The sequence below is a fragment of the Thalassophryne amazonica genome, chromosome 17, assembly GCF_902500255.1.
Source record: "Thalassophryne amazonica chromosome 17, fThaAma1.1, whole genome shotgun sequence".
In the NCBI taxonomy this organism is placed as follows: Eukaryota; Metazoa; Chordata; class Actinopteri; order Batrachoidiformes; family Batrachoididae; genus Thalassophryne; species Thalassophryne amazonica.
This window is the reverse complement of record NC_047119.1, coordinates 53,158,975-53,176,718: the sequence shown is the minus strand read 5'-3', so window position 1 is coordinate 53,176,718 and position 17,744 is coordinate 53,158,975. Positions and strand designations below refer to the sequence as shown.

Below are 17,744 nucleotides of genomic sequence, written 5' to 3'. Positions count from 1 at the left end.
AATCATGTTGTAGAGATTTTTGCTTTGCATCGTGAGCCTAAAGGACATTATATATATATATATATATATATATATATATATATATATATATATATATATATATATATATATATATATATATATATATATATATATATATATATATATATATATGGGTGACCTACATTCCATTGTAGGTTTCAAGGTGATATTGTTTATTCTGGGAGAGATCACGGAGGACAGACGCTCTCTCTATTTGACCTTAACCCCAGAGAAACCAGGCTACTATTAAAATAAATACATTCAAATTGGAGGATGACCAAACTTTGTCCACCCGACTGGAAGAAACCTACAGTGGCATGTTATGTTTGAGGGCTGCTTGTGGGTCGTCCATACTTCATTTTCTCTTGTGCTTGCCTCTCCTACCTTTCTTCCTTTTCTGTTTCCTCTCTCTCTCTCTCTCTCTCTCTCTCTCTCTCTCTCTCTCTCTCTCTCTCTCTCTCTCTCTCTCTCTCTCTGATGTCCAGACTCTGTGTTGTCATCACACAGTCTGCAGTGTGCTGCCAGTCTGGGAGCTGGAGAGACACTCAGACAGCATTCGCGAGACAAATCTCCAACTTTTTCTGGTTATTTTTCAGGAAACAGCTCCAAACCCCTGCTTTTGCTCTTCTCCTGAGGGTTGACTTCTTTCCCCAAAAAGCTGCAATGCTTCTGTTCAACTTTTTTACTTTTGCTGGTGAGTAAAAGTTCTGTGCTGCAGGATAACAACTTAATTCTGTTACAGCAGTGGCCATGATTCATACTTGCCATTTCTTGTCTCAGCCTCTCTCTGCGCGCTCAAAGTCACCGTGCGAGCTGACAACCAGCTGCTGCCAGGCTCCTGCAACTTTGAGTATGACACCTGCGGATACACGTCAGATGGTGACTTCATGAGCTGGAGCCTGCATAGAGACGGTACTGGAAGACTTTAATAGATGGTGCAACTTCTGTCCTGCAAATATTTTCTCTTTGGGTACCTGCATTTATTTTTCACTGCACTGCAAAGCGGCGACAAGATTATCTGAGATGTTGCACTCGTAATATTAGAACAGATTGGGTTCGTACCACTGAAGTGCTGTGATGAAAAGAAACCATCTGGTGTGCACTGTTTGCAACATCTCAGAACATCTGGAGCTAGTGAAAGAACACGTTTAGGCATTTGTCTCATTTGGGCTAGTATGAATGAATGCTGCATGCACCCAAAACAGTATCTGCATTTATGTAAAGCAATCAAATTCAACAGATAAACTGGATTATTTAAATTTGAATTATGACGCTCTTCCCAAATAGATTTAGAGAAATGCCTCTTGCTGCTCTAACAGCAGCAACCCGTCTCATAAATTGTGACATGAACTGGGCTCCACTTTACAAACTGGAGGTTGTGTTGATCTAGAAAATAATCTCTAATGCTGTCACACTCCCAGAACCATCTTTCAGCAAATCACGAGGCTCAGCAGCAGTTGAAATTTCTCACAGCTGGTTTCCAGACTCATGTCGAATAATCCACCGTGTGTCCAAGTGCTGCTCTTATTCAAGACCAAAGACATCCTGAGTGCCACTAACTGAAGCTAATTTTTAACATAATCCGCCAAGAACACCATCTTACATTTAGCCCTCTAGTGCAGGAACACAACATAGTGAACCAATGCAACAGGTGGATTAATTTTTTTTGATTAGGTGTAGTTCATTCTTAGTAAAATTTGTAATTGAAGAACTGTTTTAAAATCATCATCTTCTTTTGGGGGTGCCACAGCAGATCACTCGTTTCCATCTACTTCTGTCACACCAACCACCTGCATGTCCTCCCTCACCACATCTATAAACCTCCTCTTTGGCCTCCCTCTTCTCCTCCTGCCTGGTGGCTCCATCCTCAGCATCCTTCTTCCTGTATACCCTGTCTCCCTCCTCTGCACATGTCCAAACCATTTCGATCTCACCTCTCTGACTTTGTTTCAAACCGTCCCACCTGAGCTGTCCCCATCCTGTCCATCCTCATCACTCCCAAAGAGAATCATAATATCTTCAGCTCTGCCTCCTGTATTTTTGTTAGTGCCACCGTCTCTAAGCCGTACAACATAGCTGGTCTCACCACTGTCTTGTAGACTTTCCTCTTCACTCTTGCAGATATTCTTTGGTTATAAATCACTCCTGCCACCTTTCTCCACCCACTCCACCCTGCCTGCACTCTCTTCTTCACCTCTCTACCACACTCTCCATTACCTTGGATAGCTTCCTGGCTTTCATTCCCTTTCTCTCCAGAGTGTATCTCTACCTCTCTAGGCTCGTCTCAACCTGCTCTCTACTCTCACTACAGATCACAATGTCATTTGCAAACATCATAGTCCATACAGACTCCTGTCTGATCTTGTTGTGTCCAGTCTCGTTGAGGTTGTAGGCATTATTAAACTTCAGACATGTGTCTTCAAAATTAGCACGGCACCTGAGTCTCTTCTCTGGGTGCATGTAAAAATTTGTATTATTTGTATTCCTGCCCCTTGTGAGTATAAATACAGCCCTGCTTTCCGAAAGAAAGAAGTATCTGGATTCAACAAAATGGCACCTCTTGCAAAGTTCCCATATTGCTCCGGTTCTTAGATATACGTAACTTTGCCTAAAGGGTAGCAAACCATGATGTCTGTCAGGAAAATGTGATCGACTGATGTGTAGCAACCCATGCTGCTGGAAGAATCCTCATTCCTTTTTTACATTGTGGAAAAAAAAATTTCAGAATCTAAAACCAGCATTTACAGTTTTAGAAGTTGTTCACTAATTTGTCTTTTTGTATTTGTATTTTTCCCATGAAGTATTTTTGACTATGACACACACTCCTGTATCCTTTTGCACATCTCTGAGTGAATTATTCTGTCATATTAAACATCGTGAAGACAGCCAGGTGTCGCACATAAGGTTCCAAAATTTGGTGAATTTTCAATGTTGTAAACTTTGCATGATTGTTAACAGGAATTACTGTAATGAGAATACATTGAAAATTTGCTAAATTGTAGGTTAGTGTGCAACAAGGAATTTAAACATGGTTGAAAAATAAAATTCAGCATAATCTTTAATGCAAATTCAGTTACATTTATACTCTGCACTGTGCATTCATCAATCACATGCACACAGCACATTACTTACTGTTTGCATATGATGCTTGTATAAATTACCTCAAATTTCCAGTTAATTCCTATGAATTCCCATTAATTCCTGTTAATTCAAATGTAAAATTTCCATATTGGAATGATGCAATATTTTTTCCAAAAAGTGGACAAAATTTACAAAATTCATGAGCTTTAGTTTCTGGAAATTTGTCCAAAATGATTGGCAGTCATCTGCTAAGGAGTGCATTTGTCCACATAAAACTGAGTCTTGCCATCATTAATCTCTGTCAACTGCACCTAATTAACACAGTTTCTCAGAGCACAACACTGCTCCAAAAGATGTCAGGGCGGACGGCTGCCCAGCAACCGTAGTGGCTGGACCCGCAATGCAGACTCCCAGACTAGGCTTAGATGTAAGAGAAAACATGGTCTTTATTCCAGGCTCAGGTACGGTACACGTGGTCAATCAGGATCAGGCAAAAACACATTCATGGTTGAGCAGGAGTCAGAGGCACGAGTGAACACAGAACAAAAACAGAGCAAAAAATACGGTACACAGCAAGGCAAAAAATCAGGACTGAAAACGAGAGCTACAACCCCTGGCAAAAATTATGGAATCACCGGCCTCGGAGGATGTTCATTCAGTTGTTTAATTTTGTAGAAAAAAAGCACATCACAGACATGACACAAAACTAAAGTCATTTCAAATGGCAACTTTCTGGCTTCAAGAAACACTATAAGAAATCAGGGAAAAAAAATTGTGTCAGTCAATAATGGTTACTTTTTTAGACCAAGCAGAATCATGGAATCATGAAAAACAAAAGAACGCTCCAACACATCACTAGTATTTTGTTGCACCACCTCTGGCTTTTATAACAGCTTGCAGTCTCTGAGGCATGGACTTAATGAGTGACAAACAGTACTCTTCATCAATCTGGCTCCAACTTTCTCTGATTGCTGTTGCCAGATCAGCTTTGCAGGTTGGAGCCTTGTCATGGACCATTTTCTTCAACTTCCACCAAAGATTTTCAATTGGATTAAGATCTGGACTATTTGCAGGCCATGCCATTGACCCTATGTGTCTTTTTGCAAGGAATGTTTTCACAGTTTTTGCTCTATGGCAAGATGCATTATCATCTTGAAAAATGATTTCATCATCCCCAAACATCCTTTCAATTGATGGGATAAGAAAAGTGTCCAAAATATCAACGTAAACTTGTGCATTTATTGATGATGTAATGACAGCCATCTCCCCAGTGCCTTTACCTGACATGCAGCCCCATATCATCAATGACTGTGGAAATTTACATGTTCTCTTCAGGCAGTCATCTTTATAAATTTCATTGGAATGGCACCAAACAAAAGTTCCAGCATCATCACCTTACCCAATGCAGATTCGAGATTCATCACTGAATATGACTTTTCATCCACAGTCCACGATTGCTTTTCCTTAGCCCATTGTAACCTTGTTTTTTTTTCTGTTTAGGTGTTAATGATGGCTTTCGTTTAGCTTTTCTGTATGTAAATTCCATTTCCTTTAGGCGGTTTCTTACAGTTCGGTCACAGACGTTGACTCCAGTTTCCTCCCATTCGTTCCTCATTTGTTTTGTTGTGCATTTTCGATTTTTGAGACATATTGCTTTAAGTTTTCTGTCTTGACGCTTTGATGTCTTCCTTGGTCTACCAGTATGTTTGCCTTTAACAACCTTCCCATGTTGTTTGTATTTGGTCCAGAGTTTAGACACAGCTGACTGTGAACAATCAACATCTTTTGCAACATTGCGTGATGATTTACCCTCTTTTAAGAGTTTGATAATCCTCTCCTTTGTTTCAATTGACATCTCTCGTGTTGGAGCCATGATTCATGTCAGTCCACTTGGTGCAACAGCTCTCCAAGCACAGTGCAAGATAGTGAGGAAGGGAGCGCATCAAGTGGAGTGATGTAATAGGCAAACATGCGTGAGCACGTGCAGAGAGTGTGAGTGAAGGAAAACACAAAGCAGACTGAATCAAAGTGAGAGACAGAGACACGAGGCAGGTGCAGTGGCATGAGAACATAATCAGAGAGGTGTGAGGGAAACAGGGAACTATAAACAGAGACCGAGGACAGAATGAAATTCAGACCGAATACATGGAAAATAACTACTAAAGCTAAACTAAACAGGAACTGACTAAGAAAACAAAGTAGATAAACAAACTATAAGAAAAACAGTGACTACATGATAACAAAAAACAAAACCCTACATAACAGCATAACTGATAACACAAATGAGATGAGCAAAATAAACAAATGGAGAACAAATCATCAATAATGAACACACAAACTGACAGATCAAAACTAGAAACGGAACTGAACCATAGCTGAAGTATACAAAGAGACAAAGAAACAAGGTGGCAAAGAAAAATAAAACGTAGAATAAACACATTATGAAAATAAATACTAATGGTGGAAAAAGAAAGATGGAAAAAGTAGGATCAAAGCCCCGATCAGTGCCAAAATGTGACAATAGAAAAGGTTGTGGTACAGTACACAACCCCCAAATAATTCAACCAATATATCTATATGTATATCTCTCTCTATATACACACATATAAAACAATATATCCAGCTATATCTCCATATATCCACATGTCGTGCTTTTGGTTTCAGTGTGGAAGGTTCCCGGTTCAAACCCCGCCCCTGCCATATTTCTCCATGTAATGTGAAGGTCCATCAGGACCTTGTGCCATATCAGCATGCAGATCTCCTTTGGAACTGGTGTGGCGTCTCCAAGTGAAAACGAGGGAGCAGCCGAAGGGACTTACTATTGGTTGGATTGTCACTCATCGCTCATCTTAAACTGCTTTTGGGTGGCAAGGGCAACAACTCCAGCAGGGGACCCCAGACGTTCCTTTCCTGGGCCACATTGACCAGTTCTGACTGCGGGATACCGAGGCATTCCCAGACCAGCGTGGCGATATAATCTCTCCACCTAGTCCTGGGTCTTCCATGGGGTGATGATCCTTACCAGATGCCCAAACCACCTCAACTGGCTCCTTTCAACATGAAGGAGCAGTGGCTCTACTCCGAACACCTCACAGATGACCAAGCTTCTCACCTTATCTCTAAGGGAGACACCAGCCACCCTCCTGAGGAAACCCATTTCAGTCGCTTGTACCCACAATCTAGTTCTTTCAGTCATGACCCAACCCTCATGACCATAGGTGAGAGTAAGAACGAAGATTGACCAGTAGATCGAGAACTTTGCCTTTTGACTCAGCTCCCTTTTTGTCACAACAGTACGGTAGAGCGAATGCAACACCGCCCCTGCTGCACTGATTCTCCGGCCAATCTCATGCTCCATTGTCCCCTCACTCGTGAATAAGACCCTGAGGTACTTGAACTCCTTCACTTGAGGCAAGACCTCATTCCTTACAGGGAGTAGGCAAGCCATTGGTTTCCTGCTGAGAACCATGGCCTCAGATTTAGAGGTGCTGATCCTCATCTCAGCCGCTTCACACTCAGCTGCAAAATGATCCAGTGAGTGTTGAAGGTCACAGACCGATGAAGCCAACAGGACCACATCATCTGCAAAAAGCAGTGATGAGACCCTGAGCCCATCAAACTGGAAACCCTCCTCCCCCGACTACATCTCAATAGCCTGTCCAGGAATATCACAAACAGGATTGGTGAGAGGGCGCAGTCCTGGCGGAGGCCAACCCCCACCAGAAATGAGTCCAATTTACTGCTGAGCACCCGAACACAGCTCTTGCTTTGTGAGTACAAAGATTAGATGGCCCTGAGAAGGGACCCCCTCACTCCATACACCCACAGCACCTCCCACAGTGTCTCCCGGGGTACCCAACCATACACCTTCTCCAAATCCACAAAACACATGTAGAGTGGATGGGCGTACTCCCAGGCACCCTCCAGGATCCTTGTCAGAGTGAAGAGTTGGTCGGTTGTTCCACGACCAGGACGGAACCTGCATTGTTCCTCTTCAATCAGAAATTCGACTATCAGCTGAACCCTCTTTTCCAGCACCCAGGAGTAGACTTTACCAGGGAGGCTGAGTAGTGTGATGCCCCTGTAATTGGCACACACTCTCTGGTCCCCTTTTTTAAATATGGGGACCACCACCCCAGTTTGATACTCCTTAGGCACTGTCCCAGACCTCAATGCAATGTTGAAGAGATGTCTCATCCAAGACAGTCCTTCCACACCCAGAGCCTTCAGCATTTCTGGACATTTCTCATCCACCTTGCCACTGCAGAGTTGTTTGACTTCCTCAGTGACTTCCACCAGGGAAATCGATGATAATCCTACATCAGCTTCCAGCTCTGCCCATACTATAGAGGGTGCTTCGGTCTGATGCAGACGTCCCTCAAAGTGTTCCTTCCACCTCTGGATTACATCCTCAGGTGAGGTCAACAGAGTCCCATCCTTACTGTAGACAGCTTGGATGATTTATAGTTTTCCCATCCTGAGGTGCCTCACGGCCCACCAGAAGCACCTTGGTGCCAACTGAAAGTCCTTCTTCATGGTTACTCCGATCTCCTCCCACACCCACTGCTTTGCCTCTCCAACAACAGAGGCTGCCGCCCTTCGGCCTGTTGGTACCTTGCAACTGCCTCCGGAGTCCTCCGAGATAACATATCCCAGAAGGACTCCTTCTTCATTTGGATGGCTTCCCTGACCACCTGTGTCCACCATGGTGTTCGAGGGTTGCCACCCCTTGAGGCACCTAAGACCTTCTGGGTGCAGCTCCCCGCTGCAGCTTCAGCAATGGAAGCTTTGAACATTGCCACTTTCTGGTTCAGTGCCCCCAACCTCCACAGGGATGCTATAAAAGCTCCGTCTGAGGTGTGAGTTGAAGATCTGTTGGACAGTGGGGTCCTCCAGATGTTCTTAGTTCACCCGCTCTATCCATTTGGGCTTACCAGGTCTGTCCTAAGTCCTTCCACAACCTCTGATCCAACTCACCACCAGATGGTGATCAGTTGACAGCTCTGCCCCTCTCTTCACCTGAATGTCCAGAACATGCGGCCTCAGATCAGATGATACAATATTGATCATCGACCTTCAGCCTAAGGTGCTCTGGTAGCATGTACTCTTATGAGCATCCTTTAGTTCAAACATGGTGTTCATTATGGACAGTCCATGACTAGCACAGAAGTCCAAAAACAATCAACCACTCGGGTTTAGATCAGGGAGGCTGTTCCTCCCAGTTACACCTCTCCAGGTGTCTTTGTCATGGCCCACATGTGTGTTGAAGTCCCTCAGCAGAACAATGGATTCCCACACTGGAGCCCATTCAGGGACTCCAAGAGGGCCAAATAATCCAAAATGTTGTTTGGTGCATCATCTACCAAGATAAACTCCAACGTAGCAGTGCTCAGCCGTGGACTCCTGAGTATCCCCTTGGCCGCCCGGCACCTCACACCCTGGGCAACTCCAGAGAAGAATAAGGTCCAACACCTATCAAGGAGAGTGGTTCCAGAGCCGAGGCTGTGCGTGGAGGCGAGGCCCACCAGATCTAACTGGTAATGCTCTACCTCCCACACAAGCTCCGGCTCTTTCTGCCACAGCAAGATAACACTCCACACCCCCAGAGCTAGCCTCTGTCACACGGGTCTGGTCCATCGAGGCCTTCGACTTTCACTGCCACCCACGGGACAGCGCACCCGACACCAGCGGTTCCCCCTGCGGGTGGTGAGCCCACAGGGTGGAGATGGAAGGTCCATGTTGCCTTTTCGGGCTGTACCCGACCAGGCTCCGTGGCAGGCCCAGCCACCAGGCGTTCGCTGACGGGCCCTCCATCCAGGCCTGGCTCCAGACGGGGCCCCGGGGCTTCCTCCAGGCCGGGTCACTTTTCCCATTCTTAGTCTGGCTCCTTGCCTGAGACCAGTTTGCCATGGGAGACTCTACCAGGAACACAAAGGCTCCAGACAACACAGCTCTCAGGTTCATAGCGGCAAACAAACCTCTGCACCATGATAAGGTGATGGCTCCTGGAGACGAACCACCAGCCAAAGGGACTTACTATTGGTTGAATTATATGATGAATTACTTGTTTAAATCCTGGCATTACAAACTTCTGGACAGTCTGTGTAAAGTCACCTTGCATATATAAAACATACATCAAGCTCATTTGTAAAGTGAGAAACCCCCCACCCACACAAACACACCCTCAACTGCAACTGCTGCCCTTCATACACAACAGACACATTAAAGATTGCAATATTTGTGTAAACGATGCAAATATATTTGGAAAAACATCTTCATGCTCGTAGTTTTTCTTGTACGTTTTATATGCTGCACCTTTTTTTTTTTTTTTTTTTTGCATTTTATTGCACCGTAGGTCTGAGAGAAACAGTTTCAGTGCTCTGTATGTTATGTACATACAGCAGAAGTAACTTTGAAGCCTGACGGCATCGTAACAGCACACAGTAACAGCACCAGGAGCCACATCATATGGAGGGCAGGCGGGTGGAATCTTTCCATCATAATCCTTGTACTCGTTTGAAAACTTCTGTGGTCTCCCAGCCTGTCCCACGGTCCGTCTTGCCTTCAGAATACGTCAGCTGCTTTCTCTTTTCCTGTTTCCATGCTGGTTACTGTTGCTTCTGGCTTGTTAAAAAGGTCAGTGCAGTAGCGGGCGGATTAATGGTGCCCATTTATTCTTCTCCCTCATTTTTTTTTTCCTTCTCTGTGCCTGATGCTGCAGAGCTGAACTTATGTCACGTCAGACACATTAGCAAAGTACTTTTAATGGGATCAAAGTCAAAGTAGGTCACACTGTAAAAAATGTCCGTGAAAATTACAGTGAAAAACTGTGAAATGGCAACAGGAATAAATAAATAAGCAAGAAGAAGCTTATTGTTGTAGAATAAACATTGAATTACCATAAATTTAAAAACTGTCAAAAATGTTATTTTTAATTGTTTTAAAATGTAAAATACGAGGTCTGTCCGTAAAGTATAGGTCCTTTTTATTTTTTCAAAAACTATATGGATTTCATTCATATGTTTTTACGTCAGACATGCTTGAACCCTCGTGCGCATGCGTGAGTTTTTCCACGCCTGTCGGTGACGTCATTTGCCTGTGAGCACTCCTTGTGGGAGGAGTCGTCCAGCCCCTCATCGGAATTCCTTTGTCTGAGAAGTTGCTGAGAGACTGGTGCTTTGTTTGATCAAAATTTTTTCTAAACCTGTGAGACACATCGAAGTGGACACGGTTTGAAAAATTAAACTGGTCTTCAGTGAAAATTTTAACAGCTGATGAGAGATTTTGAGGTGATTCTGTCGGCTCGCAGCCGCCGCGACGCTCTGCCACAGGAAAAACACCTCTGTTGGAAGCCTTAAGGACAAGTTGGAACATCTCCAGCTGATAAACAATTTCTCATATACTCACTCCACTGAAAGCCATCAAAAGCCAACTGGATTTTAACAAATGGTTATCAACACGGAGGTGTTTTTCCTGTGCCGCCACGCCGCGTCGGCTGCGTCCCGACGCGCGGACCCGTCCGCACGTCTTTCATTAAAAAAATCTCCTTTAACAGTGGAATATCCGGATAAAATGCTGAAACTGACTTCTTCTGAAACTTCTCTGTTCTCTCACGACGTCCTGGATCAATAGAGCCTGAAATGTGGAGGTTTTAAGCTTGAAACAGGCTGATGACGCTGCCTGAGAGCGCTGCACGACGTCTCGCACCGTGAAAAGTCCTTAAAGCGACAGAATCACCTCAAAATCTCTCATCAGCTGTTAAAATTTTCACTGAAAACCAGCTTAATTTTTCGAACCATGTCCACTTCGATGTGTCTCACAGGTTTAGAAAAAATTTTGATCAAACAAAGTGCCAGTCTCTCAGCAACTTCTCAGACAAAGGAATTCCGACGAGGGGCTGGACGACTCCTCCCACAAGGAGTGCTCACAGGCGAATGACGTCACCGACAGACATGGAAAAGGGAGAGGGTGCAAGAGGGTGCAAGCATGTCTGACGTAAAAACATATGAATGAAATCCATATAGTTTTTGAAAAAAATAAAAAGGACCTATACTTTACGGACAGCCCTCGTATATGGTGAAAAGCTGAAATGGTGACAGCATTGGACAGTCATATTAAAAATAGCACATTACTGTATTATTCACGGAATATCACTCAAGTCATCCAGAGGCATACATTTTTAACTTATGGTTCAAATGTTAACCTACTCATTTTGGACAAGTTATTTAAAATTACTGTCATGTCTGAAGTTTTATAAAGTGAAAATATCAGATATATGTTTTCGTTTTAAAGTAATGTGCTAATTTTTAAAAACCAATCAGTGTTTAGCAGAGGCACTTTTACCCAGAATGCTTTGCGGTCTGGAGTTATTCTATCAGTATTTTCACAAAACCATAAGTTAGTATGACTTTATTTTTCAAGACCTCCACCTGACTGGAGCATTATGATTAGTAGAGAGCTGATTTTGTGGGTGCTCTCAGGACTTGTCTGTGCAGCTTCCTACAGGGGGCAGTATGGTCAAACATGGAAATATTGGCTCATTCTTTGGGTCTTTTGTCACTTTTGATGCTTTCAAAAGTGATCGTGTTAAAAGTCAATTTCAGCTTCTTAGTAATTGCAAATGTACCAGAAAAAACACTGGAATTTATCGATTATCTGTAACTTCTGATACATTTTTGTGCTGTTGTTTTTAGCAGGAATAAACCATAAAATAGGGTAATAAATTATGTGGAATGGATAGAAATTCACCTTAAAAGCAAAGGGTTTATACTGTGAATTGAAAAGTCATACCGTCAAGGCATAAATAACTGTGCTGTTGTTTTAACAGACATTGACCATAAAATAGGACAATAAATGCTGTGGAATGGATAGTATTTCACTTAAAAAGCAACAGGGTTACATTGTGAATTGTACAGCTATACCATGAGCCTATATACAATTTCACCGTTATTTTAACAGTAACTCATCTTTATTGGAACATTTTCAAACTGTTGTTTTTACAAGTGTTAATATACCTTACCGTGAAGCCATATACAATATCACTGTATTTTTTACAGTGAAAAAATGGCAACCACAGCTGCCAGTTTTTCACCGTAAATTTGACAAGATTTTTATTACAGTGCAGGTTGTGAAGGCTTTTCACAACGGGAAACTTAAATGTTGGGCGGATTGTGTTTAAGTTGTGTTCTGTGTGGTCACTACATGCGTCAGGGTTCGGAGACCCGCAGCAGCTAAGGATCAAAGGACAACAACCTGATTGATATCATATTACAGCTAATGCAAACACTCTATCATCATTTAAAGCATGTGAGTTGCACAGCTGATGGTCCACAGATGAAACTTGGTCTGGATTTGGATCGAGATCAGCACTGGCAGTCCACTGGCAAACGGCGGAGGGTCTGTACATAGTTGTGTGCCAGTTATGACTCACCCTGTGGTCATATATATGAACAACAGGGAAAGAAATTAACTTCATGGCAAGCATTGATAAATTATTTTAAAACTCCCCATGTAAGTGCGTCCAGACCAGATAGCGGGATAATGTCAGAATCCTGATTACTGTATTTTCCAGAGTATAAGTCGCACCTTTCTTCTGGATTCTCAGATCTTTACTTTTGGGACTTTTGTGCATTTGTATGGTTTTATTATCAGCATTTATTCATTCAGTCACTTTCTACTGCTTATTCAGGTGCCAGTAGACCAAGCAGCTCAACCCACTCTTCCCTATCCTCTGCCAAGTCCTCTCACACTTCCTGAGGCATCCTGAGGACCTCCCAAGACAGCTGGGAAATATAATCCCTCCAGTGTGTCCTGGGTCTTCCCCTGGGGCCTCATCTCAGTTGGACAAGCCTGGAAGACCCCCCACCCCATCCTAGGGAGACAACCACTGGGCAACCTCACCAGATGCTCGAACCATCACTACATATTAATTATTAATATGTGATTTTCCAGTGGCAAGTTGCAGGACCAAAGGGTCACATGTGCAAACCGCTGAAGTAAAACAAAAGTACTTATCCACCAAGAAGTACATGTAAATTCCACACAGGTCAGGTTTGAATGGAGGACCTTCGTGCTACAAGGCAGCACTGACGTGGCAATAATCATCCACTTACATGGCAGAAACTCAGTCAACTCAGGGATGCGTCACACTGAGAAAGAAAGGTAATTTCCGTAACTTTGAATGTAGTGTGATTTTTGGTGCCAGACGTGCTGCTTCAAGTGTTTCCCAATCTGCTGGGATTTTCACACACAACCATCACCATAGTTCATCATCATGGTTAATTAGTTTTCATCTACTCCCAGTGAAGAAGGTTCAACCAGATAGAAATACAAGTTATGCAGACTTAACATTCGTGCACACCAGCTCCAAAATGAAACAAGGACTTTCAAGGTTTTTTTGTTTCCGTTTTCTGAATTCCCTCACCATTTTTTTTCCAGGCCGTTTTGTGGCACTGGGAGCAGTCTTAGAGGATGAACAGGATGAAGCCAGCGGCGACTCTGGAGAGCTGAGAGAAAGCACCGGGGTCCTGCTGAGCCCAACTCTGGAGCAGGGTGACTGGAGCTGCCTGAGGCTGGTCTATCAGATCACAGGATCAGGGAACCTGGATGTCCTGCAACGCACCGAGGGAACGAGCTTTGACAGGAAACTGTGGAGCAGCCGGAGGCCCTCTGACAGCTGGATTGTCTCAAGCATGGACCTACAAAACACATCTGAGCCATACAGGGTAAGACACGCTTTTGCTCAAATTTAGTAACCCTGATGCTGTATCCAGGGAAAACTAGATAATAGAAATTCGTTTTAAGCTTTTGAGAGCTTCACCATAATGAAGCTAACAACGCAGCAGATTGTGAATGAAAAATATCATGTTCAGTGTTGTTTCGTGTGACCATACGGGAAGTGAACCACAGTCTTAAAATAAAGATTTTAAATGTGGTCCCTTCCTGAAAATGTTGAAAAGCTTTACTAGTTAAGAGTACCTGTGGGCGTGAAGACCAGAAGGGCTGCGACAGATAGGGAGGGCAAATACAGCATCAGTAAGAATGTGGCTGCCTCGACTTGGACAGAATTTTTTGGTAACCACCCCGAGTCGTTGTCTCGAGGAAATATGCCCATTGATCTCAATGACCTTGACCTTTACTCAAATGGATGACATTTGGCCGACCTTACCAGGGTAGTTCCTGAATCTACCTCCTTATCTGTGCCAAGATTAGTCCAAATCAAGTTGAAATTCAAACCCCTTGAATCCAATAACCTTGACATTTGCAAAAATTAACCCTTTCAGATCAATTCTGGGACTGACCATCCACTTTCCAAGATTAGTAGGAATTGGCCAAAGGACCAGGGAGGAAATGTCACATATGACTTTAACCCCAATAATTGTTTGCAAATTTGATGTTGCCTGGGGAAGTCCGGAACCCACCTACATACTGTATGTTTGCTAAGTTGGGTGCCAGGTGGAGTGAAAAACAATTTTTTTTTACTTTGGCCCTCATGACCTTAGCCCCAATGACTGATTTTTGGAAAATTTGTCCTTGCCTAAGCAATTCTGGAAATCACCTACATTTGGTTGAGCGGAAATCAGAATTTTATGCTTTGACCCAAATGACCTTGACCTTTATAAAATGAGCAAATGGACCTGGGAGGAGTCAGGGAACAAACAAAAACAAACAGACAAGCATTGCTGAAATTATAATCCGACTTATGCAATAAATTTTGTTGTCATAACACAAGCACAAGGAACATCCGAAAAATCACATCTACAAAAACCTAAAAGTGCTTAAGATTTTTGCACAGCACTCTGTATGACTTTATATTCTTTAGAATGGAAGACAAAAAAAAAACTGCATAATTTAAAGGGACACTCCCTGAGGACTTTACATGTTTCAAACAAGAACCTTCTGGACCAGCTAACTCAAAAAAGAAATTAAACCATTAAATGAAATGCTCTTGGACAAACATCAGAATTTTGAAAGATCTGAAACAAATGATGATGTTCATTCTTCTTATTTATTCTGAAGGATTTTTGGTCCTGCCAAAATTTTGACTTAGCAGAATTTCTTTGATACATAAAGAGTTGTGTGGGAGGAGACAGTAATGGAATCCAGCTCACAATCACTGTGATTCTGCAGAATATGGGAGGGAGGGAAAAAATTCTGGCAAAGACAGAGACACAAATGAAGTACAAAGATTTTTTCATCATACGAACACCACAGATGGTCTGTTGTCACTTTTGCCTGTCTGCCCTTCCTTCCTTTCAGCACATTTGCCAGATGCTTGATGGTTTTAAGATGGATGAGTTTATTGATTTTTGTCTCCAGCAATCAAAGGTCAACGTAATCAGAAGCTTCTTTTTTCTTTTTTTTAATACAAAATTGCTCATGAGTGCAATAACCTCTGCTGTGCATAACTGACTATTCAGAAATTAGATATATATAGGAAGTTATATAAACTGACAACAATGCTAATCCTTTTGGTCTCAAAAAGTAATTTGAAGTGGTGGTGAAGGTCATGGGATTGATTCCCACCTGTGGCTGTCAAGGTTGGGTAGGATTACTTTGAAAGAATACTTGTGGATTACATGTATGTATGTACATATATTTGGATTACTTGTAATCTGATTACTTTTGGATTACATTTCAAAGTAATCCTACCCAACCCTGGTGGCCATTCTGTGTGAAGTTTGCATGTTCTCCCCGTGTTTGTGTGGGTTCCTCCCTCATCCAAAGACATGCAGGTTAGGTGGATCGGAAACTTTAAATTGTTCGTAGGTGTGCGTGCAGGAGTCTACGTGTTTGTCTGTATGTGGCCCTGCGACAGACTGGCATCCTGTCCAGGGTGTACCCTGCCTCACGCCCTATGACTGCTGGGATAGGCTCCAGTCCCCTGTGACCCTTAAGTGGAGTAAGCGGTTGGAGATGAGTGAGAGTGTATATGTACTCTAATGCATTTATTTCTACAAGCATGTACCGTGCGTCCGGAAAGTATTCACAGCGCTTCACTTTTTCCACATTTTGTTATGCTACAGCCTTATTCCAAAATGGAGTAAGTTCATTTTTTTCCTCTCAAAATCTACTCACTACACCCCATAATGACAACATGAACAAAAGTTTTTGTTTAAATTTTTACAAATTTATTAAACTAATTTTAAAAAAATCACTCAGTGGAGATGAGTGTGTGAGAGGTCAATTGAAGTTTTGTTTTTTTTTGTTTTTTTTTAATACTTAAAAATCAGTATGTGTCAGGGGTGGTGGCCGAATTGTTAGTGCACTTGGTTTCAGTGCGGAAGGTTCCCGGTTCACACTCCACCCCTTCCACATTTCTCCAGGAAGGGCATCCAGTGTAAAACCTGTGCCAATTCAACATGCAGATCCACCTCGGATTTGCTGTGGCGACCCCAAATGCAAAAAAACCCAAAAACAAAACAAAAACAAAACAACAAAAACACATGGGAGCAAGCGAAGGGACTGGCCTAAAAAGGACTATGTAGGGTACAAGTAACTGTTACTGAGCGGGCAATGAATTTGATAGGCGATGCCTACGAGCATATTTGCCTCGTATATTTTTTGTAATAGTTGACTTTCCACTTGTCCTCAGTGAGGGTACACAGTGGAGGCACCGATAAAAAATGTCATCATTCTGTTGGTAACACAAAGACAGATATAGGTCGCAGTGCAGCCATAAATGGAGGCCGATCATTAAAGAGAGAAACATTCACATCCATTGTGTAAACACTGTGTGGAAATAGTAGAGCGATTGTTTATAGTACCTTCAGGGGCAGAACCAACGCTGACAGGGTGCCGAGTTACACGATGCTGGCAGAACACGTCCGAGCTCAGCATGGGCCCCTCACAATATAAACAACAAGTCCAGACCTGTACGAAAAACCAATACATCACAACCTGCACACTGATATCTGATGGGGAAACACACACATATATATATATATATATATATATATATATATATATATATATATATATATATAAAAACAAGGCTCATTAAGTCCCAGCATACTGCACCTGCTCAGCACAAAACCACAGGCACAATTACCGACATCCTGGTGAACAAAGTGGAACATCTTCCATCAAAAGAGGCAGATGTTGCAGAAAAAAAGCGCTTCTGCCAGTCACAACAATTGGATGCAACCAGGCCAGGACAAAACTTGTAGAGGCATAACAAAAACAGGGACTGACGTTTCGATGTAAGGTCACATCTTCATCAGAGTCTTTGTTATGCACCTTTGAATAAATGTATTTTTTTGCACAGACAACTGTGTCGCACCGGCGTTCCTTTCCTCAGGCAGATATTGTTCTCAGGAGGCAAGCAAACAGACCAGCACTAAAAGGAGAGTAAGTGCTGGAGATTGATGTGTTATGTGGAAGCAGATCGTTTAATCGTAACCATTTTTAGCTCCTGATGTCACAATGCAGGAATGACAGGAAGAAGGTCTCTTCCAGTCTTCTCTATATGAAAACGTGACATCAAAACATCACAGAACCAAGAAATCTGGAACCCAACTTCACTTCATAACCATCTTGCATTAGTTTAGATGGTGATGACCTTAACCTACTTTTTTCTGGGTCAAATCTGGATCAATGTATAAAAATGGGCTGGTGACAATCACTGCAGACCTAAAAATCAA

General features: G+C 42.7%; 1 protein-coding gene across 1 annotated transcript in view; it reads left to right on the top strand.

Annotated features, from left to right (window-relative positions):
* Window positions 1-534: 534 nt before the first annotated feature.
* The window catches only part of LOC117529622 (MAM domain-containing protein 2-like), a 37,345-nt gene continuing 20,135 nt past the window's right edge, over window positions 535-17,744 (top strand). The window contains 3 exon segments of the mRNA XM_034192457.1: window positions 535-715; window positions 802-933; window positions 13,540-13,826. Coding sequence (XP_034048348.1) covers window positions 685-715; window positions 802-933; window positions 13,540-13,826 — 450 coding nt within the window. The 5' untranslated portion in view covers window positions 535-684.